This window comes from Grammomys surdaster, unplaced genomic scaffold (genome assembly GCF_004785775.1).
Source record: "Grammomys surdaster isolate TR1022 unplaced genomic scaffold, NIH_TR_1.0 126391, whole genome shotgun sequence".
Taxonomy (NCBI): domain Eukaryota; kingdom Metazoa; phylum Chordata; class Mammalia; order Rodentia; family Muridae; genus Grammomys; species Grammomys surdaster.
The window spans coordinates 17,863,419-17,885,502 of NW_021621185.1; the positions used below are offsets into that span (position 1 = coordinate 17,863,419).

The 22,084-nt window shown below is 45.8% G+C and overlaps 1 protein-coding gene and 1 non-coding gene across 3 annotated transcripts; both read left to right on the top strand.

The window, feature by feature from the left end:
• The first annotated feature begins 564 nt into the window (after positions 1-564).
• Zbed3 (zinc finger BED-type containing 3) lies at positions 565-14,711 on the top strand. Of its 2 annotated transcripts, none has more exons than XM_028760175.1 (2): positions 565-636; positions 12,954-14,711. In XM_028760175.1, the coding sequence occupies exon 2, from the start codon at positions 12,968-12,970 to the stop codon at positions 13,679-13,681; it is 714 nt and encodes a 237-aa protein (XP_028616008.1). In that variant the 5' UTR covers positions 565-636; positions 12,954-12,967; the 3' UTR covers positions 13,682-14,711. The 2 variants fall into 2 exon arrangements, with proteins under 2 accessions (XP_028616008.1, XP_028616009.1); XM_028760176.1 differs by lacking the exon at positions 565-636 and adding an exon at positions 1,470-1,540.
• Positions 7,892-8,029, top strand: LOC114614600. Its single transcript, XR_003710363.1, has one exon. It is a non-coding gene; the product is annotated as a small nucleolar RNA SNORA47 (small nucleolar RNA).
• Positions 14,712-22,084: the final 7,373 nt, after the last annotated feature.

The window sequence follows — 22,084 nt, forward strand, 5'->3', positions numbered from 1 at the left end:
ACCTGCAAAGCCCCAAAGCTCTCAGCCGCACTCAGCGGGCCGGTCTTGAAAAGGTTTCTCTTTCCACCAGGAGCGTGGAATACAGAAACCCGCCTTAGAACGCAGCTGCTGGCGGCTGATGTAATTGTTGTAAATCACGCAGACGCTGTGGCTGACTATAATGAAGACAAAAGTAGTCCCCTGTGCTGGTGGTTTGGGTGAACACCTTTTCCTCCTTAGACCTTGATTGCAGGGACTTCTGACTTGTGCCACATCAGAGGCCTTAAACTGAAAGAATGCGAGCGAGCAGTGCGCCCAGCCGAGGCTCTGGACCAGCTGAAGCCAGCCAGGTCTTGGAAGGTTGACGCAGACGTGCAGAGGCAGGGTTAAAACGTTTTTGGCATCCCTGGGCTATTATTGCACCGTTTAAAACCCCCCGACAAATTTCAATTCGTTAAACTAGTTCTCCATCCGTTACTCTAAACCCCTCCCGGACCGGATGGTTTAAGCAGGGGCGCCCCGGCGTCACCGCCCCCCTGGACGCCCCCAGACGCGGGAATTGAGCGCTGTGTCTTTAAGGGGGAATCGGCTCTTTCCGTCCGGGACAAGATGTCTGCGAGGAGCCGGGAGGCGAGGGGCGACCATCGCGGCGTCCGGGTGAGCGTGGCTGGCTGGGGCTAGGCGGAGTGGCGTAGCGGGAGCGACCGCGGGGACACCTGGGGGCTGCAGTGGTCTCGGGGGTCCGCGGGCTGGAGGGGTGCGGGGGACCCCATGCAGGACCGCAGGGGGAGCCCCCAGGCCGTGTGCTCCCGGGCTGCAGCAGTGGGCTCTGCGGGGGATGCCTGCCACCCCGGCTTGGCGGAGAGCCCCAGCCTGTGGGCTTCCAGAGCCGTCTGGGGCTTCTTGGCTCTCTGTGGTTAAGCAGCTCCGGAGGGAGAGGGAAAAACTGTCCTCATAAAGTTATCTCGGAGAAGACTGACTTTGAGTCCAGCCTGTGGCTAGGGGCCTCTAGCGCTCGTTGTGACTTGGTTAATGTTTCCCACCTGTGCGGGGGAGAAAACCGGTGTAAACCAGAATCCCCTCCTCCACTAGACACAAACAAAAGAGTTTCCTGATCCTTTCCCAGCACACTGGAGCCTTTGGTTGTGCAAGCCATCTGTGGCCGGCTCAAAGCTTTACTAAAAAGAATGGAACGGGGTTTCCTTCCTTGGAAGTAAAGTATCTGACATTGCTGAGCTCCAAAGAGAAGGTGTTTAGAACAGCTGTTGAATTAGTATCATAAGTTGAGATAGTGGTGTTACTGATTTTTTTTTTTTTAAAAAACAGGGTCTCACTGTGTCCTTGGGAGACCTGGAACTCGCCTGTGTAGACCAGGCTGACTTCGATCTCAGAGACTACCTGCCTCCCAAGTGCTGGGATTAAATGCATGGGCCACCATTCCTGGTGATTCTTGTACTATATTATTAGTACGCCCTTTGGCCTCCAAAATAGTTCAAGGGAAGTGACAGTAAAAGGCATAGGGAATTGCAGGGCTTTTAAAGTGTTTAAGAATCCATACCAGGTAATTCTCAAATATTTTTAAGTTACAAAAGCCATATGTGTGTTTATGTACATGTATGTATACATATATATTAATATAGGGCTGAAATAAAGGTGCACTTTAGGGCATAGCGTGTTATTTTAAAATGCATTACTAGTGCTTTGGTGGCTTTTAGCTAATGGTAGAGATAGCTGAGAGTTCAGCTTAAAGCATTCAGGCAGTGTTTTTGCTTCACCAAATAGCTATGAGTCCAGTACTTTGTTGTTTTTAACAGCCCATGTAAAACCTTTTTCTGAATATTTAACACGTAACCCTTTGTTTCAGAATACTTTGCAGTCATCTTTACTGACTTAAACATTTTTTCTTTATGTGTATGCTCCCACTCCCACCGGGTGTGCGCATACATGAGGATGCCTGTGGAAACAGTGTCAGATTCCACAGACCTGGGGTTACAGGCAGTCAGGAGGAGCAACTGGACCTGGATGCTGGGACTGGAACTCTGGTCTTCTGGAAGAGCAACAAGTGCTTACTGAGCCATCTCTCCAGCCTCTTTACTAGCTTTTAATCTCATGTATGCCTTCAGGCTAATAATTACAGGCTAATTTTTCTAGTTGTCTGGGTCTGTTTATGGACGAGTCCATGGTAGGAAACTAATAGGTGAGCAGCACTGGACAGATGACAGGCGTGTGCATTATGGCTCCCTGGCACTGCAGCCACGAAGGCTAATTACTCAATTATGTTTGCTTTGAATTACACCACTGTTGGATGAAGTAAACGCAAGCGCTGTTAGAGCTTCACATAATCTGTGAATTTCATAACGTCAGTTTTTCATGTAAGATCCAGGCTCAATCAACACATCCCTGTTTATTGCTCTGCCTGGCAAATCCAACTGAAGTTGATTGCCTTTGACTACAGAAGGACAAACAGGACTGCACCTCACTTGTTTCCTGGTTCTTTGGCCTCTGGCCTACCCAGTTCTTATGCGTGCAAACATAAGTCATGGGTGATTTATAGTGACCATATGCATGAAACAAAGCAAGGTAGATCTGAAATAAGGTGCGAGTCACAGCAGGAGGCTTCAGGGTGAACAGAAAGTGAAGCCGTGGTGCCTGCCCCTAGGGATGGTTGAGAAAGTTTATTGTGAATCTGAGAGCACAGCCAGAGGCAGCTGGGAAGCCCTAACCGAAGGGAGCCCTGAGGAGTAGGGAAAAGAAGCAAGAGGGGCTAAAAGCCAGGAGGGCAAGAGGCCAAGAGACTGAGTAGCTAAAATTTAGGCCAAGTTATATAGAGATCTGAGGCTGGGGAAAGGGAAGCCCAGCCCCTGGGCTGGAGGGTTTAGGGTAAGGTGCAGGGAGTGAGAAGAGCCAGGACTCTTAACAGGTGTTGGGGAAGCTGATGGAGACGAGCCATGGTCTGCTTGATATGTTAAGTCAGCCATTTGTCCTGAATTTGAGACAGAACAGTCTTCCTTTTTTTCTTTCTCCATTTATAGGGTAGGAGCTCAGTGGTAGAGCACTTACCTAGCATGTGTGAGATAGTGGGTACAGTCTCCAACAGCACAAAAACAAAATAACCAACAAAAGAATTAAGAGATAGTACATCTGCTTGTCTTATAATAAATTTTATAGTTATACAAATATACATGTATACATATATAGTCATACGTATTGGTGTGTAAGACCATAGTTACAGCTTTAAGAATCTTGCATTTGTGTATTCATGAGTGCCCATGTATATAGAGGCCAGGACAATCTCTCCTTACACCATGTGAGTCCCAGCGTTCAAATTCTGGTCATCAGGCTTGGTGACAGGTCCCATATATATAATTTTATATATATAAATATATATATATAATTATTTTTTCAAATTGTAATTTATACTCATTCACACAGGGGTTATAAACACAAAAAGGCAGGTCATGGGGAAGGGGATGACACTGGAGTGTGGGTGTTCAGGGGGAATACAGATATTTTTCAGAACAGGGTATCGGCTGGGTGAGGGTTCAGGGGATAGGTCACTATGACTCTGCGTATGATTCACTTGTCCTTATCTAAGTTGGTAATATCTGCCAAGGCTACCTATTTACAAGGTCTATGACTATTCAGGCTGGTAAATTGTCACAAAAACTGCCTGTTTACAATAGCTTATAGCCATCTGTTTCAGTGTTTATCCACAGAGACCCAAGACTTGGTGTTAGTATATATGTATGACAGGCCTATTGCTGATTTTGGGCCTATGGCTGATTTTAGGCCTTCAGTGTGTAAGCAGGGATGCCCCTGACATCTCCTCACTTCTCTAAGTATAGACGGGCTGTGGCGAATCTAATCTTGCGAAGGCGGGGATAGAGGCCTGATCTCCAATAATTGAAGGGGACCTTGTAATGGCTCCGGTCCCCCTGTTGTTGTCGTCCAGTGAAGCATGAGGGTCATACCCGTCCTGATGTCTTTTTCCTGGAGAGGGGATACTTTTGACATCAACCCCTATGCAGTCAGGCTTGTCCCTCAGAGAACCCAGAGAGATATTTTTAACTTTTATTGATATTCCCTTGCAGTGCGTAGCCTCGCAGCCTAAGCAAGAATTCAGGTCGCCTGTCAGAGGGGGTTCTGGGTGGCCCCTCTCTGCCTGGTCTAGGGGCAGAAGTCCCCTCTTTTAGGTTGGGTGGAGATGGGTTTTGGTAACACCCTGGATAAAGTAACAACCTCATCTTGAGTCTCGTGGTCCTCCATAGCTAACTTATGATGATGTATCTGAATAGGTTTTGCTACCAAATTATTTATCTGTTGTTTCAGAGTTAGTCAGCCTATTTGAGGCCTGGGACCAGAAGAAATAAGCAAAAAGAACCCAAATAATGGTCCCAAGATGAGAGGAGGTAGGGTTGACAACCTTGGAGAGGCTGAAAACCAATTCTTGTACCAGCACTCATCTTTCTCTCTGACTTTTCTCAGGGCCTTCTCTGACCTTTTTCATGCTCTCTTTAACCCTCCCTGTCTTGTCTATGTAAAGGCAACATTCTTCTTTAAGGGCTGTACACAGTCAAGAGCAGTACACAGCCTTTTCTATTGTAATAGAGTAAATCAAGTCCAATAAGGATCTTTGTGATTTTTGGAGGTCTCTTCAGACAGTGAAACGAGGGATTTCTTCAGATTAGTGATGTCAATCTCTAGCTGTTTGATGTTTTTGTCAATGGCCCTTTGAAGGTCTGAGTAGCATCTGGATTAGAACTTCTAACAGCAGACATCACGGGTGATTCATTTTTACCTGGAAAGGAAAAAGAAGGGAATTCTCAAGGAGATATCTCTTCCCTGGATGTAAATTGTTATTCATCTTATTTACGGTTGGGCCTGGCTTTGTTGGGGGTATCTATTTATTTCATAATCTTTTTGGTAGCCAATTAGCTGTGCCTTCTGTGGTATCAAACAGGCATATCAATCCTAAGCCCCATAAGGGAACTGGATCTGGGCTATTCCCTTAAAGGGTAAGAGGGTCCTTCCCCATATATGTGGCATAGCTTTTATTGGTCTCGGTGATGTCAGAGGCAGAGCTGCTGAGCCATCTTGAAGGCTCCATTATTTCCAGGTTTTAATGGCTTCCTTCAGCCTGTGTTGGTATTTGGGGAAGTCGTACCGAGGAATCTGGATTTAACTTGATAGGTTTCTAGTAAATTTCAAAAGACTCAAATGCGGGGATGATCCATGGAAATCTATTATCTCCCACAGAAAGTTATCACTCCTTCCAGAGTATAGACCTCCAAGTGAAGTTCAGCCATGGGAAGATTTAGAGGCATAGTGCCAAAGTGGTGGTCTTCCCTTGCCACGAAGGCTTGCAGTTGGCGTTTTCACCCAGCATTTTTCCCCTCTGAAATTGGACTCAAAATTGTCCATTACTAAGTTGATTTTATCCTAGCAGTACTTTTAGTAGTTTAAATGTCTTTAATTTTAAAACAGGATCTCAGAAGCCTAGTTATATACTAACAAAGTAGAACTCTTTTTGAAGCCAAACACTGATCTGATTTTCTCCGAGGATATCGGAATTATTGGAAATACTGTTTCCGCTCCAACTCCAGGTGGTGAGTTTTTGAAGGGAGAACTTGTGCTGGTCTTCTCACCTGGTCAGCAGCAGGGCCGTGTGGAACCCCGAGCAGGTGCATGGTGGACGTTTACTTGGATGAGAGTTGGCTGGAGTAAAGGCATAAGCAAAATAATCACGCCTGTTGGCACCTTCGTGCCAGGTTATAACATCCAAGGAACAGAATGAAAGGTCTTGTCCTTCATTTTCTCTGTCACCTACATGCATAATAATGGTTATGCATTGTTGTTGTTATCTGGTTCCTGTTAACAGATGTAGACATGACCCAGCCTGGGCTAGCCCACCTTCTCATCGTTCCTGGACCTGAGTGATGAGCAGTCTGTTTCTATGTGAAGGTCCATTTAGGAAGTGAAAATCAATCTGAGGAACGTCATGGGTCCTTTCTGGTTTGCTTTGGGCATTATGGATCTCTTAGGATTCCATCTTGGATGTCCACCAGGAATGTCACTGTGCTTCTCCGCCACTGCAGTCTCAGTGCAGGTACACCAGAGCAGGAGTGCCAGTCGCTCCCCTGTAGTTCCTCTGCATGGTGCTGGGAGGTCGGCCAGCCCTCATCTTAATTCAGGGAGATGTACCTATGGCAAACGCAGCCAGGTGTCTGCTCTGTCAAACAGAGGAGCAGGTTGAGCTCCTTCCTCTCCTGTCACATCCTTTGCTTCTTGTGGACACAGAATCTCCTGCTTGAGCAAGGCACAGGGAACCATGTTACACTTGTGGACCCTCCAGATGGCAACCCCCTGTGCATGTGGATCTCCAGGTGTCTCATCTTGGCAAAGGCCTTGCCCTTGGGACTGTCTTTCTTCAGGCTCTTTAGTGTCTGTTCCCACCTGAACTCATAGCTGAGATGCCAAGGGTTGTTTATTGAAAGTTGCTTTTTATTTACATATAGATCTTGCCACTTACATTGTGGTAAGGCATAGGCATAGCACCCATATGCTTTCTTGGAGGTTTTCTTTTGGATTTTTTGCTTAATACTTCCCCTCCTCCACCTCTCCCATCACCTGACACCTCAGCTGTTGTGTCTCCTTACTTTCTTAGCCTAAATCTGTGGAGATGCCTCCATATAGGAGTTTTGGGCACGACGATGGAATGCAAGTGGTAGACATTCAGTAGAAGCCATAGTTTGAATTTTGACACGTGATCTGGCTAGCATCACACAGCATGGGCAGCTGGGCAGAAATGTCCAGTGGCGGCTCTTGGGAGCCTTGCAGTCCTGAGAGGAAATGGCTGATGGTCTATAATGCACTGCAGTGCTTGGCCATGATTAGTAGGCCATTAAAGCCAGCTTCTACTTTATTTTCTGTGTCTGGTGGGTTCATTAGGATGTAACTACATCATGATTAAAGAACACCTATATCTTTTTTTTAAGATTTATTTATCTTATTTATATGAGTACACTGCAGCTATCTTCAGACACACAAGAAGAGGGCATCGGATCCCATTTCAGATGGTTGTAAGCCACCATGTGGTTGCTAGGAATTGAACTCAGGACCTCTGGAAGAGCAGTTTGTGCTCTTAACCACTGAGCCATCTCTCCAGCCCAAACATCTGTATCTTTACAACACTTTACAACACTGTAGTAATCTGGGATTCTCTAGAAATGATGGAATTTTATACATATTTTACAGTATCTAGCGCCCCTCCCCCCCAAACTTCTCTAGAACGCCTGGCAGGTTTCCCATCCTTTAATGACTGCAGTAATCTCCCCTGTTATAAACAGACCTTATATACTCAGCTATAGTTCCCATTCTAAATAGTGATGAGATAACTGTCCTACCACATAGGACTTCATGTCGTGGTGCCTTTAGTTCAATGTTTAACTAATGTAGAAAGTTCCAGATGACTTTCCTCAAAGTGCTCAGATCTTTGGTAGGAATCGAGTGTGCCCCTATTTTTGCTCCCTTCCCAACTTTGAAGGTTATGCTTGCCCACCTTGGTTAGGGTGGTGATGTAAAATGACACCCTTGACCCTTGCCCTCATAGCATCTCCCTGACAGAACTGCCTTTCCACAGACGTTTGAATTGGCCCCGAGGTCATTTGCCTGCCCAAGTTTCTTGCCTAGTTTCCTATTGGATCGTTTGCTTTTTGAAAACCCCATTGTGAGAACTCTTGGTGTGTTCTGTGGTGGTAAGCAGCTAGGTGGGTGAACCTGGGCTTTCTGCTGCGCTCCAAGTGAAGCTAAAATGGCCTCGGGCTGTATGTATTGCAGGGCTGGACCGGTGCATGAAAGGGGGTTCCACCCTGATAGAAACTCATGTCTTAGGGAGCTGGGATGCAGCGCACTATGGAGGACTGAGAAGGTGGAACAGTTCCATACCATGCTGCCTTCCACTGGTTAAGACCTCCAACAGTAAAAGGCTGACCAGGCAAAGAATGTCCTCTCGACCACGTTGGAGGGGCAGTACTGTGCTGGCCTACATTGTAGTTGTTGTTTGTCCCCACTCTCAGGTGAGGAGCACTGTGAAGAACCCATGTTCTCCTGCAGTGCCCACCTTAACTTCCAGCAGACCACACATGTGGCTGGTGCTCTCAGCATCCCAGAATTTACAGGAAGCCCAGCTTGCAGCTCATAGGGGTGTAAAAACCTTGATGGGTCACCCCTGGCATTGCTAGAGGTGTGTAAGCAATGGGGACTCTCAAATCCCCACACAAGTGGGGGAAAAAAAACCTTGTAAGCTCACATGCCTGTCAAAATGGCAAAGCAATAGTCAAATCATTTTAAATTTATGAAATAAATTATATTCCCTAAAATAGCATCCCATCTTGTGTCTGGTAATTAAAAAGAGCCCTGAAGGACAGATCAAGGCAGAAGGAAATGGAGTTCTTAACAGATAGGATGTATAGAAAATCTTAGATAAAGCTAGATAATTAAACTGTTTATAATAGAAAATCTTGTTCTGTGTACTCTTTAGAATACTTGGTCAGCATGAGGAGACCTGGGCGTCACTCACATTTCCGTATAGCTGTATCTCCACAGTTTGTTCTTTCTCTTGCCGCCCCCTCACATCTAGTTGGTCTCCTTTGTCCCCTAAATGGTTCTACCCTCTGCTCCTGTGATGTGTGAATTCTGTTATCCTTTTCTTGTCCTCTCCCTAGCCTTTAGACTCTTTCTCTTGTACATCTGTGTCCTACAGATGCATACATTGTGTATAAACTTTACTTTCTGTATGTGAAGGGGAAGTGGCTTTTGTCTGAGTCGGGCGTAATTCACTCTACGTACAGCTCTTGGTTTCATCCACTTTCCTGTGATGTCATATTTTCACTTGTCTGTGTGGTCCTCTACCTCATCATCCTTTATAGACACCTAAGCTGGTCCTTTTTCGTTGTGTGTATATGTGTGCACAGAAGTGCCCCGGGAGCTGGTTGTCGCACAGGATGGGGCTGAGAACGTAAGTTCTCTGCGAGAGCAATGTGTGTTCCTAACTGCTAAGCCGTCTCTTCAGCTCCTGGTTCCATATCTTGACTATTATGAATAGTTCAACAAGAAACATGGGTGTGTAAACATTTCAGTGCTGTGTTGACCTTGACTTGTTCAGGCATACTCATATGTGATACAGATCATACACTATTGATTTTCTGAGGAACCTCCCCCACACTCCACGCATGAGCAAAGCTATCCTAAGTTATATCCCCAACAGCCTTACAGAAGGATTCCTTTTTCTCCATGTGGAGACAAATGGCCACCACTTGTTGGTGGTTTCCTTCATGCTAGCCATTTTGATTTAGGTAAGGCTCAAGGCGGCTGAGAATGTTGAGCACCATCAGATCATTTACTGGCCATTTGTATCTCCATTCAGTTTAATTGGATGCTTTTTGGCAATGTTTGGAGTTCATTATGGATTGCAGGTATTAATCTGTTGGGAGCCGCGGCGGGTGCTGGCAAAGTCCGCCATCGCTAGGTGGCGCTGTCAGCCATAATTCTTCCTAGTAAACAAGTAAATTGCGCATGTGCCATGGTAAAAGCCCGCCAAAGTTAAAGCCCATCCCACGGCGTTTGGCGCGCAACGAGTAAGCAGCCAATCAGAGGTGAATACACCGCTCTAGGGTATATAGCAGTGCTTTCCCAAGTCGTCTTCGTCTTCTTCCACCATTTTGGTTTTTGGGAATAAACGTGTTCATACGGAAGGATTCTGGTGTGTGTGTGTGTGCGCGCGTTCTTGCCGGCGAGACACTACACTCGCGCCTCACATTAATCTGTTGGATTCGTAACTGACAGAGCTTTTCTCTCCTCCTGTAGGTGGTTTCTTCACTCTGGTGTTGGTTTACCTTGTGGTGCTGAAGTCTTAGCTTCAAGCAGTTCCAGTCCTCGGCTCTGGCATTGTTTCCTGTGCTGTTGACCTCTCTGAAGTCCTAGCTCTAGCTTATACTTGTCTTAATGTTTTCCTCTGGCAGCTTCCGGGTTCCCAGGATTATACTAAGATCCTGGGAATCAAGTTGTGAATTGAACTTGTGTGCCCAGTGAGAGACGGTCTAGTTTCATTCTTTTGTACGTGAATATGTAGTTTTCCTAGCACCACTTGTAAAAGAGGCCGTCTGTTTTCTAATGTAATGTACAACAGCTTTGTCAAAGATTCCATGGCCGTAGCTTGTGGGTTTGCTCGGTCAGTCCTCCATTCTGTCCACTGTTCTACAGACCTGTCTGTGGAACTACTGCGCTGTCTTGTTTCTATGGCCCTGTAGTATAGGCCAGTGCTTCCTGTATTGTTCTTGTTTGCTTTGCATTGAATTGACTATTAAGAGTCCTTTGTGTCCATATGACTGTTGGGTGTTTATTCCCTAGTTCTTGGAGCTGATTGCATTGACTCTGTAGATAACTGTTGATGACACAGCCATTCCCACTGTGTTAATTCTGCTAAGCCAGGAGCCCGGGCAATCATCTTCCATTATCTACTTCAATTTTTTTTCAATATTTTAGTTTATTAATAGAGGTCATTTCACCTTAGGCTTTGGGGGTTTTGTTTTGTTTTTTTGTTTGTTTTGGTATTGAGAATGGGATTTTTCCCCCCTTTTTTTTTTCCCCTTGGCAATTTTATTAGTATGTAGAAAAGCTGATTTGGGATGCTGAGTTTGTTTTCCTGTTACTTTCTGAAAGTGTTTTCTGGTGGTGGCCTGAGGGTCTTTTCAGGATCCTGTCATCTGCAAACATGAATAATTTCACTGCTTTTCCTGTTTGTTCCCCTTTCCCTCTCCCTCCCTCCCCACTCTGCTGAACAAGAGCAGAGAGGATGGGTACCCTGTCTTCTTTAGAGAAAATGCTTTCAGTTTTTCCCCATTATGTATATAGCATTATGTATATAGAGGGTTTTCAACCTTAAGGTTTTCTTTTTTTCTTCAAAGAACTTGTTTTTATATACTACTCATTTAGCTTAAATTTCATTAATTGCTGTCCTTGTCATAAATTCCTGCCATCTACTCCTTTGGCATTTGACTTGATCTTTCTGTTAGACCTGGGGTGTATCACTGGTCCATTTATTGTGACCTGTCTGGATTTTTAATGTAAGCATGCACAGTTATAAACCTTCCTCTCTGAGCTGCCTAGGCTACACCCCAGAGGTTCTGGTGAGTTTTGCTTTCATATCCACTTGGTTCTAGGGATTTTTAAATTTCTTCCAAGTTTTTTAAGATCTTTTTGAAAATGTATGATCTAATTTCTAATGTCTGGGTAGTTTCTGGAGTTTCTCTTGCTGTCTTCTAGATCTACTTCACTATAATCTGTTGATTCTTTTGTATTAATGTTCAGTGGCCTACTAAAAAGAACTTATAGCCCATGTCTTTTGGGTGGATATTCTGCATGTATCTATAACTCACAGTATAGTTTAACTCTGAAATTCCTTTGATCTTTCATTTGGATGATCTGTCTGAACATGGGAAATGGGTATTGGAAGCACCCACTGTCATTTCTGGACTTTTATGCCCACTGTTTTGTAAAATTGTAAACCCAAATCTCTCCCTGTATACATGCATATATGTATACATATCATGTACATACACACATGTTATATTTTTTCCTGACCTTTGTCTTCAGTCTTACTGATTTAACAGATTCTGTAATTTTATAATCTCTACTGCTCCTCCCTCAACCTGGCAGAATGAGCAGCCGCTGGCTAGCTCACTAAGCTTGGCTCTCCTTGGCCATGTTGCTTCCTGAGATAAACCATCAGAAGAGCTCAACAGGTCTCACGCATCCTGTCTTAACCTTCAGATATCTGTCTAGATCCAGGCAATCATGTCCACTTCCAACTTGTTCCAATTTGTTCCAAATGCTACCTTTTTAGGTGTTTCTTTTTTGGGGGGGGGAGGGGCAGGGAGTTGTGTTGGATGAGTTATTTAGTCATTGAGCCAGTGTGATGGCTCAGCAGGTAAAGCACTCGCCATGTGAGCCTGGCGACCTGGGTTCAATCCCCAGAACCCCTGTAAAGATGGAAGGAGAACACCAATCGCACAGGCAGGTTATCCGATCTCCGCACCCATCCTGTGATGCCTACACACGTATCCAAGACTCGCGATTACAGTCGTGACTCTTTAGGTCCCTCTTGTGTAGATACTTTAGCAGACAAAGCATACACCATTAGATTTCTTCCCCAGCCCTGTAACTGGAAGTGTCAAACTTTCTATCTTCTAAATATGAGAGGGGCCATTAGTAAGGACTGTTTGCGTATGTGTTGGGTACCTATAAAATGCTCAGGACTAGAGGATCCTAGATAGGCATTCACTAGTCATTTTCCTGCTAACAAGGCTGTTCCATAGCATTTCTTGTGAGTCTGTGTGTCCTACAAACTCCAAGATCATCCCGAGTTATCCTGTACACATCTTTCTACTTTGGAACCTAGGATGGTCCAGAACCTCCAGCCAATAACCAGGACCTCAAGGTCACTGAGAGACCTGGCCTGTCATCTAATTTAAAGACACAAGTTTAAAAGGTTGTGCTTTACATCTGCCTACTTCCTAAAATGTGCATACTTTGAAAGCTTATGGTTTTCTGTATGGCCTGTTTTCTTATAAGTACATTGTTATAATCCCCACTCCCAGTATGTGCTGTTTGGGATCAAATCTAGTCACTTGTGCATGCTGGGCAAGCAAGCTACCAAACTACATCTCCAGCTTAGCTCAGTTTCTTGATACACGTGGTACATGGAGATACTTGTTTGGAAGAGAACGCTTAGAACAAGGAGGACTAGATATTTCTAACATTCTTTTCTTAGACATTGGCATTTAATGTTTAGTATTAAGGAGGGGAAGAAAAAAAAAACATACCCACAAGGTTTGTAGCATAAAAGGCATTTGTCCTCAGATGTTTATAGGATCTGTGTGTATAATTATTACTGTTATTCTCCTACCTCTATGCAGACACTGCAGAAGGAATGAAGAATGAAAAGGCCCTGAAAACCACCATGGAAGACAGCTGGAGGCCTGATGACCCTGCAGAACAAGGCGGCCACTGTCCTGCGCCCGCAGGGCCATCATACTCCGAGGCCTGGGGCTACTTCCATCTGGACTCGGCTCAGCCTAGGCACCTGATGATGAGCGCCTGCGCCACCTGCCGCCTGTGCGGGGAGCAAGTGGGTGGCCTCCCCAGCTTCCAGCTGTGGACGCGGGCGCTGTGGCGGCACCTGAGTGATGCGCACCTGCGGGAGCTGAAGAAGAGCGCTGCTCCGAGCGCGCCGCCCGCAGCGTCCTGCCCGCCGCCGCCCAGCCCCACTATGGTTGCGGAGGGCGACTGGGCACGCCTGTTGGAACAGATGGGTGCGCTGGCCATGCGGGGCAGCCGGCGCGAGCTGGAGCTGGAGCGGCGCGAGGCGGCCCTAAAGCAGGCGGAACTCAAGCTGGAGCGCAAGCGCAGGGTTCTGCAGCAGGAGGCTGTCTCCTTGGAGCAGGCACGCCGCCAGCTACAGGGCGAGCGGGAAGCGCTGAGTGAGTGGATGAAGAAGCAGAGCTCCGGTGCGAGCCCCAGTGTACAGGTCCCAGGACGGTCCTCTCCTCTGCCTCTGCTCCCCAAGGAGGACCCTGACACCGACGATGATGACGACGACTGTGATCACCAAGGTCCTGCTGTAGCACGACAGCTCCATGTGTAAACCTAACCATAGGCTGCAGGCGTGGCAGTCCCCCCCAGTCCAGTAGCCTGGTTCCGGGTACACAGGATGGTCCTCACAGCTACCTCCTTGCAGTGCCTTAGTCCTGAAAGCTTTTTAAGCCTGAAGGTTCTCTAAACACCAAAGACTCGTCACACCGCGAGCCTGTCAGGGGAAGGGGCGTGGAAACAAGGATAAAGTTATTTATCCAGGAACTCGGTCCACTCCTTTCCAAATGTATAATAGTGACCCAGCACCACCATGTTCAGAAAGGAGCCTTGAATATCACTGACTCCATGGCTCCCTGCCTTAGCCTCTATAGAACTCACATCGGGCCAGTCCCAAGAGACCACTTTTGTTCTGTCCCTCATGTGGCTAACCCAAGGCAATGAGCACCCTTTTACTTAAATCTTTCCCTGGATCAGACCCAGTGACAGGCACATTCTCCCATTTTCTTGTCTTGCATCTTGACACCTTATCAAGACATCTATCCCTAGGGAGAATAGTTGCTTGCCTCACAGGTCCCCACTGACCTTCCCCTGAACCAGAAGAGACACCAGAGGCCACACCTCCCCACTGCCTTAGAGTCAACCCCTGTCTCATTCCCTCCCTTTCCTCAGCCCAGTCCTCCGCAATGCCTAGCCCTGAAAGTGGAGAAATCCGCACTGCCCACACTTGCCACTTACATCCCCCGTGTTTGTCTCCTGCCTTATCACATGCTAAGCTACCACCAAAGACCAAACATGGTCCCCCAGCCCTTGACGTTCTCAAGTCCCTTCTTTTGGAGGCAGAACATGCTTTCCTAGAGTTTTTTGTTTTGTTGAGATAAGGTCTTTTTTTTTAAGGTAGATTAAATGTAAATGCCTTATTAAAAGTTTAGAAAGGCAATCTGACCATTATATTCTATAAAAACCAAGTACATTCTAGGACAGATCTCTGCATTTGACTTGGGAAAGAAATACGTGTTTCTGACTGATATGAAATGTAACACTGACAAATTAATTTCATGAAATACCACTAATTTTGCAACAGACTCTTGTTTTTTTTAATATTTATATGCATTTGTATTTTGCTTGCATGTATGTCTGTATGGGTGTCAGATTTGGGAACTACAGACAATTGTGAGCTGCCACATAGGTGCTGGGAATTGAACCTGTGTCCTCTCAAAAGCAGTGTTCCTAACTACTGAGCCATCTTTCCAGCCCCAGTTTGTTTTTGTTTTTGGTTTGTTTTCTTTTGTTTTGGGTTTTTCTTTGTTTTTAGTCTCCAAAGCTTCTATTTTCCTGAATGAGTTTGAAAATTAGAGTCATCCTTGGCACTTGAGCATAAGAAAGCAAGTGAACTGAATTATTGAAGGTACCTTGTAGCAAAGACACGAAAATAGGTGAGTGAGTAACCTTTAAAAATGTTCTGAAAGTCTGGCCATTTGAAGAGTAAATGGTGATTCTTTATATTGTTAAGATAAGGTTTTTCTGTCCTGAAACTCATTGTGCAGATCAGGCTGGCCTTAAACTCAGATCTGCCTCAGCCGAGATGGCTGAGAGTAAAGGTGTGAACCAAATTCCCAAACAGTTTTTACTCGAACAACTGTCATCCTCAAATTTTTTTTTACCTTGAACAATCTAGGAAGACTTGAAAGGCTAATAAGATGAAATCCATACATATGGACATGGATATATATGACAGTTTCTGAAGCAGCCACTTGTATTTTAGATTTGTTTTTATGGGCCATCTTCTACATTCGGCTCCTGGTTCATTTCCTCATAGAGTTTCAGTAACTTCTGCCAGCAACTCGCTAATCCCTGCCTTCTCTGTTGACCCTGGGTCTGGACTTCATGCCCTGTTGCCTTATGGCTCCTCCCACCATGTATCTGCCTCAGCTGACACCTGGTAACTAGTATTTTCTGGGCACTTGAGCATTATCAAACACACAGCAGCTCCAAGGTGAGGTATCAATACTGTGCTGCTTTATAAACTGTCATCGACGTGTCTTATTAGGTGAAGTTGCTTGCTGCCAAGTGTGAAGACTTCAGTTCGGTCAGTCAGGATCCTCCCCACATGGTGGAGAGAGAGAAGCAGTTCCCACAACTTCTGACTGCCATATATGCACTAAGGGGCACACACGCACACACAATATTAAGGAAAAAAATTTGTGCAAGATTGAAAGGTCAAGACAGGATGCACGTGGCCAGCTGTCTGCAAGTTGTCCTGTCTCCTAGCTGCTGTGCTGTCCTGAGTGCTGACACCTATCCTGTCACTGTTTCCAGTTAGTAAAATAGTGATACATTTCCTGAGCATTCACCACGTGTCACAGCCATTCGAGATCATGGTGATACATTCCTGTAATCCCTGCATTTAAGTAGAGGCAGGAGAATCGGGTGTTCACGGTCATCCTGGGCTACATACCAAGTTTTAGGCCATCCTGGGCTACTTGAGACCTTGTCTTCAAAGATGCCACACAACTCGGCAACCTGATGACATGCTCACTGTGTAGATGAGGACACACCCAGCAGCTTTCCCCTCGGGTACAATTGCAGTGAAGCAGGATGCTGTGGGGACCCATTCACAGAATCCTAAGCACGAGTTTATTTCTGTGAAATACTGCACCCTCCTCCTGCCATGCTTCAAGACTGTTATTTGCCTGGGATGTATCCCGTCATTGTGCTTCCCCCCTCCTTCTGCCATGCTTCAAGACTGTTATTCGCCTGGGATGTATCTCGTCATTGTGCTTCCAACCTCCTGTCTCTCTGCTTGGCCACAGTCTTTAGTACTCCTGCCCCAGTTTGCCTTCCTCCAAGTCCCTTCAGGGTAAAAACTGCCACCCGGGGCTAGGGTACAGCTCAGTACCTGCCAAGCATGTGATAAACTCCCAGTGGCAGGGAATGACACTCATTTGTAAGATTATGAATCTTCCGAGGGCTTTCCTTCTTTCAACAAGCCAGCCAGTATGGCTGCTTGGGGTCTTCCCTTTCCTCCTGACAGGCATGAGCTGAGTGGAGCTTGAGGGAGCAGTTCACCCATCTGTGCTTCCAAGTATGTGAGCCGTCAGGTGCACTCTGAGAGACTTTACAAATTGTTCTGTAGTTAGGCGTAGAACTCATTTTAGTTCTCTACAATTCCCAACAGAAAATTAGCTTAACTGGAGGTAACTTTTTGTTTTATATTTTAACTGGAAGTAGCTTTTTAATTTTATTTTTTATTTCTTCTTTTAAGAGAGTCTTATTAGCCATGAATGGCCTAGAACTTCATATGTAGATCAGGCTGGCCTCACAGAGCTCTACCTGCCTCTGCCTCTGCCTCTGGACTGTTTGGATTGAAGGTTTTTGCACCACATCCCTGCTCAATTTTTAAAATTTCTTTAGCCAAAGAAAAAGCTTTTAAAGGTCCCAGGTATTAGACTCTCAGGCCTCACACTGTGGGGAATGGTTTGGACTACTCACTCCCTCTCCCTACACAGGTCATGCAAATGTCATGCCACAGTCTGAGAACAGAAGGTTTCCCAGCCTCCACATGTCACTAGCCATTTGCAATTTCTGTGCTGGCCAAATAATGGCATTTCTCCTATGAACTGGAATTAGCTTCAGGTCCATTTATAAGTAAGACTGTTGTAGTGGTAGAGTTTTAAAAATCTGAAAGATCTAAATTTGGATATTTTAGAAGCAAGGAAGATTACTTTTTTTGTCTCACCAATGATCAGAGCCATGAAACTAAAGGAGTCCATTGTAGAACTCTGCTTTTAGATTCTTTACAACGAAGAGAACACTGGTAGGAGTCGGCCAGCCCTGGGTACAGGCTCAAGAGTCAAAGGAAGACACTCACTCTCTGCTCTGTCCACTTCTGTCTGCAACAGTTGTAATTTTCTATACCAAACTTTACTTATATAATAAAAATTATCTACATTTGCAAACCCTTTCCCTCTGCGCTCAGCTTTCTCAGACAAACATGAGGGGGTATATCACCACCGTTTTACAAAAAACGTCTAGAGAGAAATCTATCCCTAGACTACTCTGCCATCATTTGACAGATGAGGACAATGAGCCCCAGAACATGCTCTGACCACTCAGCAGGCAATGGGGACAGCAGGTCACCTGGCTCCAGCCGCCTCTACAGGCATCCTGCCTCTGGCCTTGAGGGATCTTGACAAACACATCATCTGGTTGGGACAAGCATGGTGCTAACACTGGCATTCTTAAATCAGCAGAAGGGGTGTTTTCAAGCTCAGAGTTGGGGGAGGGCCAGAGCACACACTGCTCACGGGGAACTGTCATTGCTGGTTGGTGATCAGGACAGTCTTGCCTGTATCTGCAAGGCTGTCTAAGGTTTGCTGATGACGTCACTGGTGCTGTAATGAGAGAAGGAGAATGTGGGCAGTTGGAATTACAATTTTCCTGCCGCACTGTTTCCGTGAACTCTACAGTGGAACCTGGTGCAGAGGGATGAGCATAGTTCCAGGGCTGTCATCCTTGGTGGCAAGAGGATTTGACTGGCATGTGCTGAGTTTCCACTGTAACTTCTGTGCCCTTAAAAATCCCAGAAGGGAGTCACAAACACTGTTCCAGTTTTGCCGTTTGCCTAAGATTTTGCTGTGTTCTCCCTCAGGACCCTGCACTACTATTTACCTTTAACTGTCAACTAGACCCAGCCTAGAGTCATCTAAGAAGGGAGTCTCCGTCAAGGGATTAGCTCAAACTGGCCTACAGGCAGGCATTTCTGCTAAATATTGTCCCCATTATTGATTGACAAAGGAGATCCTAGCCCACCGTAGGCAACACCATTCCCTAGCAAGTGATCCTGAGCTGTGTGAGAAGCTGACAAACCATGAGCCTTTGCGTGAATTTCTGCTTCAAGTTCTCATCCTGGCTAGCTCAATGACTGGCTGTGACCAGAAGGTAAATAAATCCTTTCCACCACATGGTGCTTTGGTCAGAATGTTCTATCTTAGCGACAGGAAGGAAGCTAAAACAGAGAGCTCCATTTCTGAAGGTCTGAACTTTGAATCCTGAAGCTACGTCAGTGTGCCTTTGCCTGGAAAATGGATGAAACAACCTAATTAAAGTCCCCTTGGCTCTAATCTGCTACAATTAGAGGGAAGATACTAGAACAGCAATTGATAGTTCAGCGAATCAGTTGCTTGGTTAACTAGATTTTCTTATTATCTGCATTTAGAAACAATGCTGTTTCATAGCTGTACTTCTCAGTAAAATAATTATTAAATGTAAAAATGGTATCCGGGTGGTGTTGGGACACTCTTTGAATTCCAGCACTTCGGAGGCAGAGGTAAGTGGATCTCTGAGTTTGTGGCCAGCTTGATCTACAAAGCTAGTTCCAGGACAGCCAGGGCTACACTGAGAAACCTGTCTCAGAATCAATGAATGAATGAATGAATGGTTTGGTGGCTCATGCCTGTAGTCCTAGTACATGGGAGGCTGAGCCAGGAGGATTGCTGTAAGTTCTAGACCAGCCTGGGCCACAGAGTTTGAGGACAGCTCAGACTAGAGTGAGATCCAGTGTTAAAAACAAACACCAAAAGCACTGTTCACAGCACTCTACAGGCAGTGGTATCTAGAACTGTCGTGGCTAACCAGCTCCCTGCCAGGCTCTCGGAGGCCAGCCTGCAGATCCACTCACCACCACGGCTGACCAGCTCCCTGCCAGGCTCTCTGCCATCCCACCTCACTGTCAGCACTAGGAACTTGTGTGCTTTGCTTCCTTGAGACTGATGTTGTGCTGGCTGTCCCCATCCACGAGCTCTGGTGTTGAGGGTACACTGTGCTCCTGTACCATCTTAGTGACTTAAACACCAAATTCTACTTACAGTTCTGCAAATTCTGAAATGGATCTCATGGGTCAGCAGGCCTGTTCCTTCTAGAAGTTCTAGAGGAACATCCAGTGTTCTCATTTCTGGCATCTAAGGGTGTTGTACATGGACTCATAACACTCTTCCCTCCAGTCCTGACTGACTCTATTGCATTTCCCCGACTCCCTCTCCTGCAGGTAAAAGGCGGCCTTTATGTTAAGGTCAGCTGGTTAGCATCCTAACTTACCCAAACCTTAATCTTTCCTTCCAACCAGAGCCTACTGACAGGTCCTAGGGTTACACAGACATCTTTGAGGGGAACTCATGCTCACACTCTGCCACGGGCTAAGGTGGGTGTGAGAGAGGGAGACGGCCAGGTGAGCAACTCTCCTGGAAGTGATGCCACAGGGCGGCCTAAGCGGCCCCTTCAGACATCTTTTTGCCCAGTGCAGGGGACACTCAGATTTCTGGGACAGATATTTTGGAAGGTGAGTGTCAAGAATGTCTCTAGAGAGAAATTAGAGTCCTCAAGGATCCTGAAAACATCTGTGACCATTGACCAAGTTGAATAGGAAGACTGTGTAGTGGTGTATGAGCCGCTACCAACAGGTTGGAGTGGATGGGCGGGGTTATGGCTCAGAAGCAGAGTGATTGATTGGCAAGCTTGAAGCCATGAGTTTAAGCCCCAGTACCATTTAGGTTAAAAAAAAAAATCTGGGGCTGGAGAGATGGTTCAGCACTTGACTGCCATAGTCCTGAGTTCAATTCCCAGGAACCACATGGTGGCTCACAACCATCTGTAATGGGATCCAATGCCTTCTTCTTGTGTGTCTGAAGACAGCTACAATGCACTCATACATAAATAAATCAAAAAAAAATCCAAGCTTCCTGCCACTTAATGCTGCTAACCATGCCAACCCCCTAACTCTGGGCCTCAGTCTGCTCATCTGTAAGATGGAGATAATACCTCACCAGCGGGGGCTGAGGCAGACAAGTTAGTCAAATGGTGGCATATGGTTAGGCCCAAGGACTGGGACTTCCATTTCTTACTTTATCTGAAAAGGAGGCCAAATGCAATCCTACGTCCATCAGCAAGGACAGGCTCCCTGGGAGGACTCCTAAGTGAGTGTGCACACAAGCTACAGAAACAGTTTGCAAAGTCATCCTCCCTCCCATCCCCAAAGGAACTGGTCCCTCCCGCCAAAATTGTTACCCAAGATTACAGGTCACATGACCAGCCTTCCATCAGCTGTCTCCTTGTAACCCCCTAGGAAAGTATACAGTTATTTCAGAAGTACTTCCTTCCCACAAACAGCTCATAGAGAGGCCACCGGATCTAGCATGATTTCTAGGACATCCTTTGAATTAGCAAAATCTTCATCTTTTCAGAAACTTTTTTCATGTTTAAAAATAGTGCCAGAGCCGTCAGCTATGGTACATGATTAGCCAGGTTAATATTTCTGACTAATAAGGTGAGATTATAAAGAAGCCACGATAATGTCTGATTAATAAGTCAGTTTGACAGCACCATAACTTAGGGTCAAATAAGGCAGCTTAGTTACAGAAGAGATTAGAGCTGGTTTTAGTTGGTTTATGAAGTGGAACACTGGCAGCCATTATGTACTTAAACAGTATTAAATGATTCTTCTTTTGAAAACCTTAATTATGACATTTCCGAGATCAAACTTCATAGAATTAAAATAAAGCTTTAAGGAAAAAAAAAAACGTTAAGTGGTAATGAGAGCTTTGTTCTTGCAGAACGATTCTCACGGGATTTTGGTCAAGATGAGTAATGTGCAGGTGAACAAGCCGGTGACCTTCCTAACCTGCGAGCCTGCTGGGAATGGGAAGTTAAGTAATTCACCCTCACACGTTCAGATACATTGAATAACACCCCACCAGCTACTTCTGCCTTCCGCTCCCCGAGGAGTGCTATGCCACGGCGCTTTCTCACAGATGAGGAAAGCTCGCTTCTCCGTGGAATGACTCTGAGAGCGCTTTCTTTCTGAGCAGACAGGAACAGCCTTCCATCCACACACACAGAGTCCTCCCCTGCACTCCTTTGGCCTCAGGGACGGCCTCCATCGGCACCAACACCTAGCAGCTTGACTCACAGCTTCCTTTTTTGATTTTTGGTCTGTTCATCATCTACTGCTCAGGTTGAGAGGGGTGCAGCCCAATGTCTATGCTGCTGTCAACTACAATTCTCTGGCGGTGATACAGGATGCACTGTCAAATGAGGCCCTGAGGCCTTGGCAAAATTCTACTGTCATCTTCATGTCTCAAAGCTCAAAAAGATGAGTAGTTAACTCAAAAGAATGGTTAAAGTCTCAAAACTTAAAAGAATAGTTAAAGACAGCGTTCATAAGACTCCTCTAAGGAGGCTTGAAGACAAATCTGAAAACACGAAGGAAAACTTCTTTTCACACCCCATCCCAAGAAATCTACCTTTAAAACTTGGAAATGGGGGGCATGGGGCTGGAGAGATGGCTCAGTGGTTAAGAGCACTGACTGCTCTTCTAGAGGTCCTGAGTTCAGTTCCCAGCAACCACATGGTGGGTCACAACCATCTGTAATGGGATCTAGCAACCTCTTCAACCATCTATAAT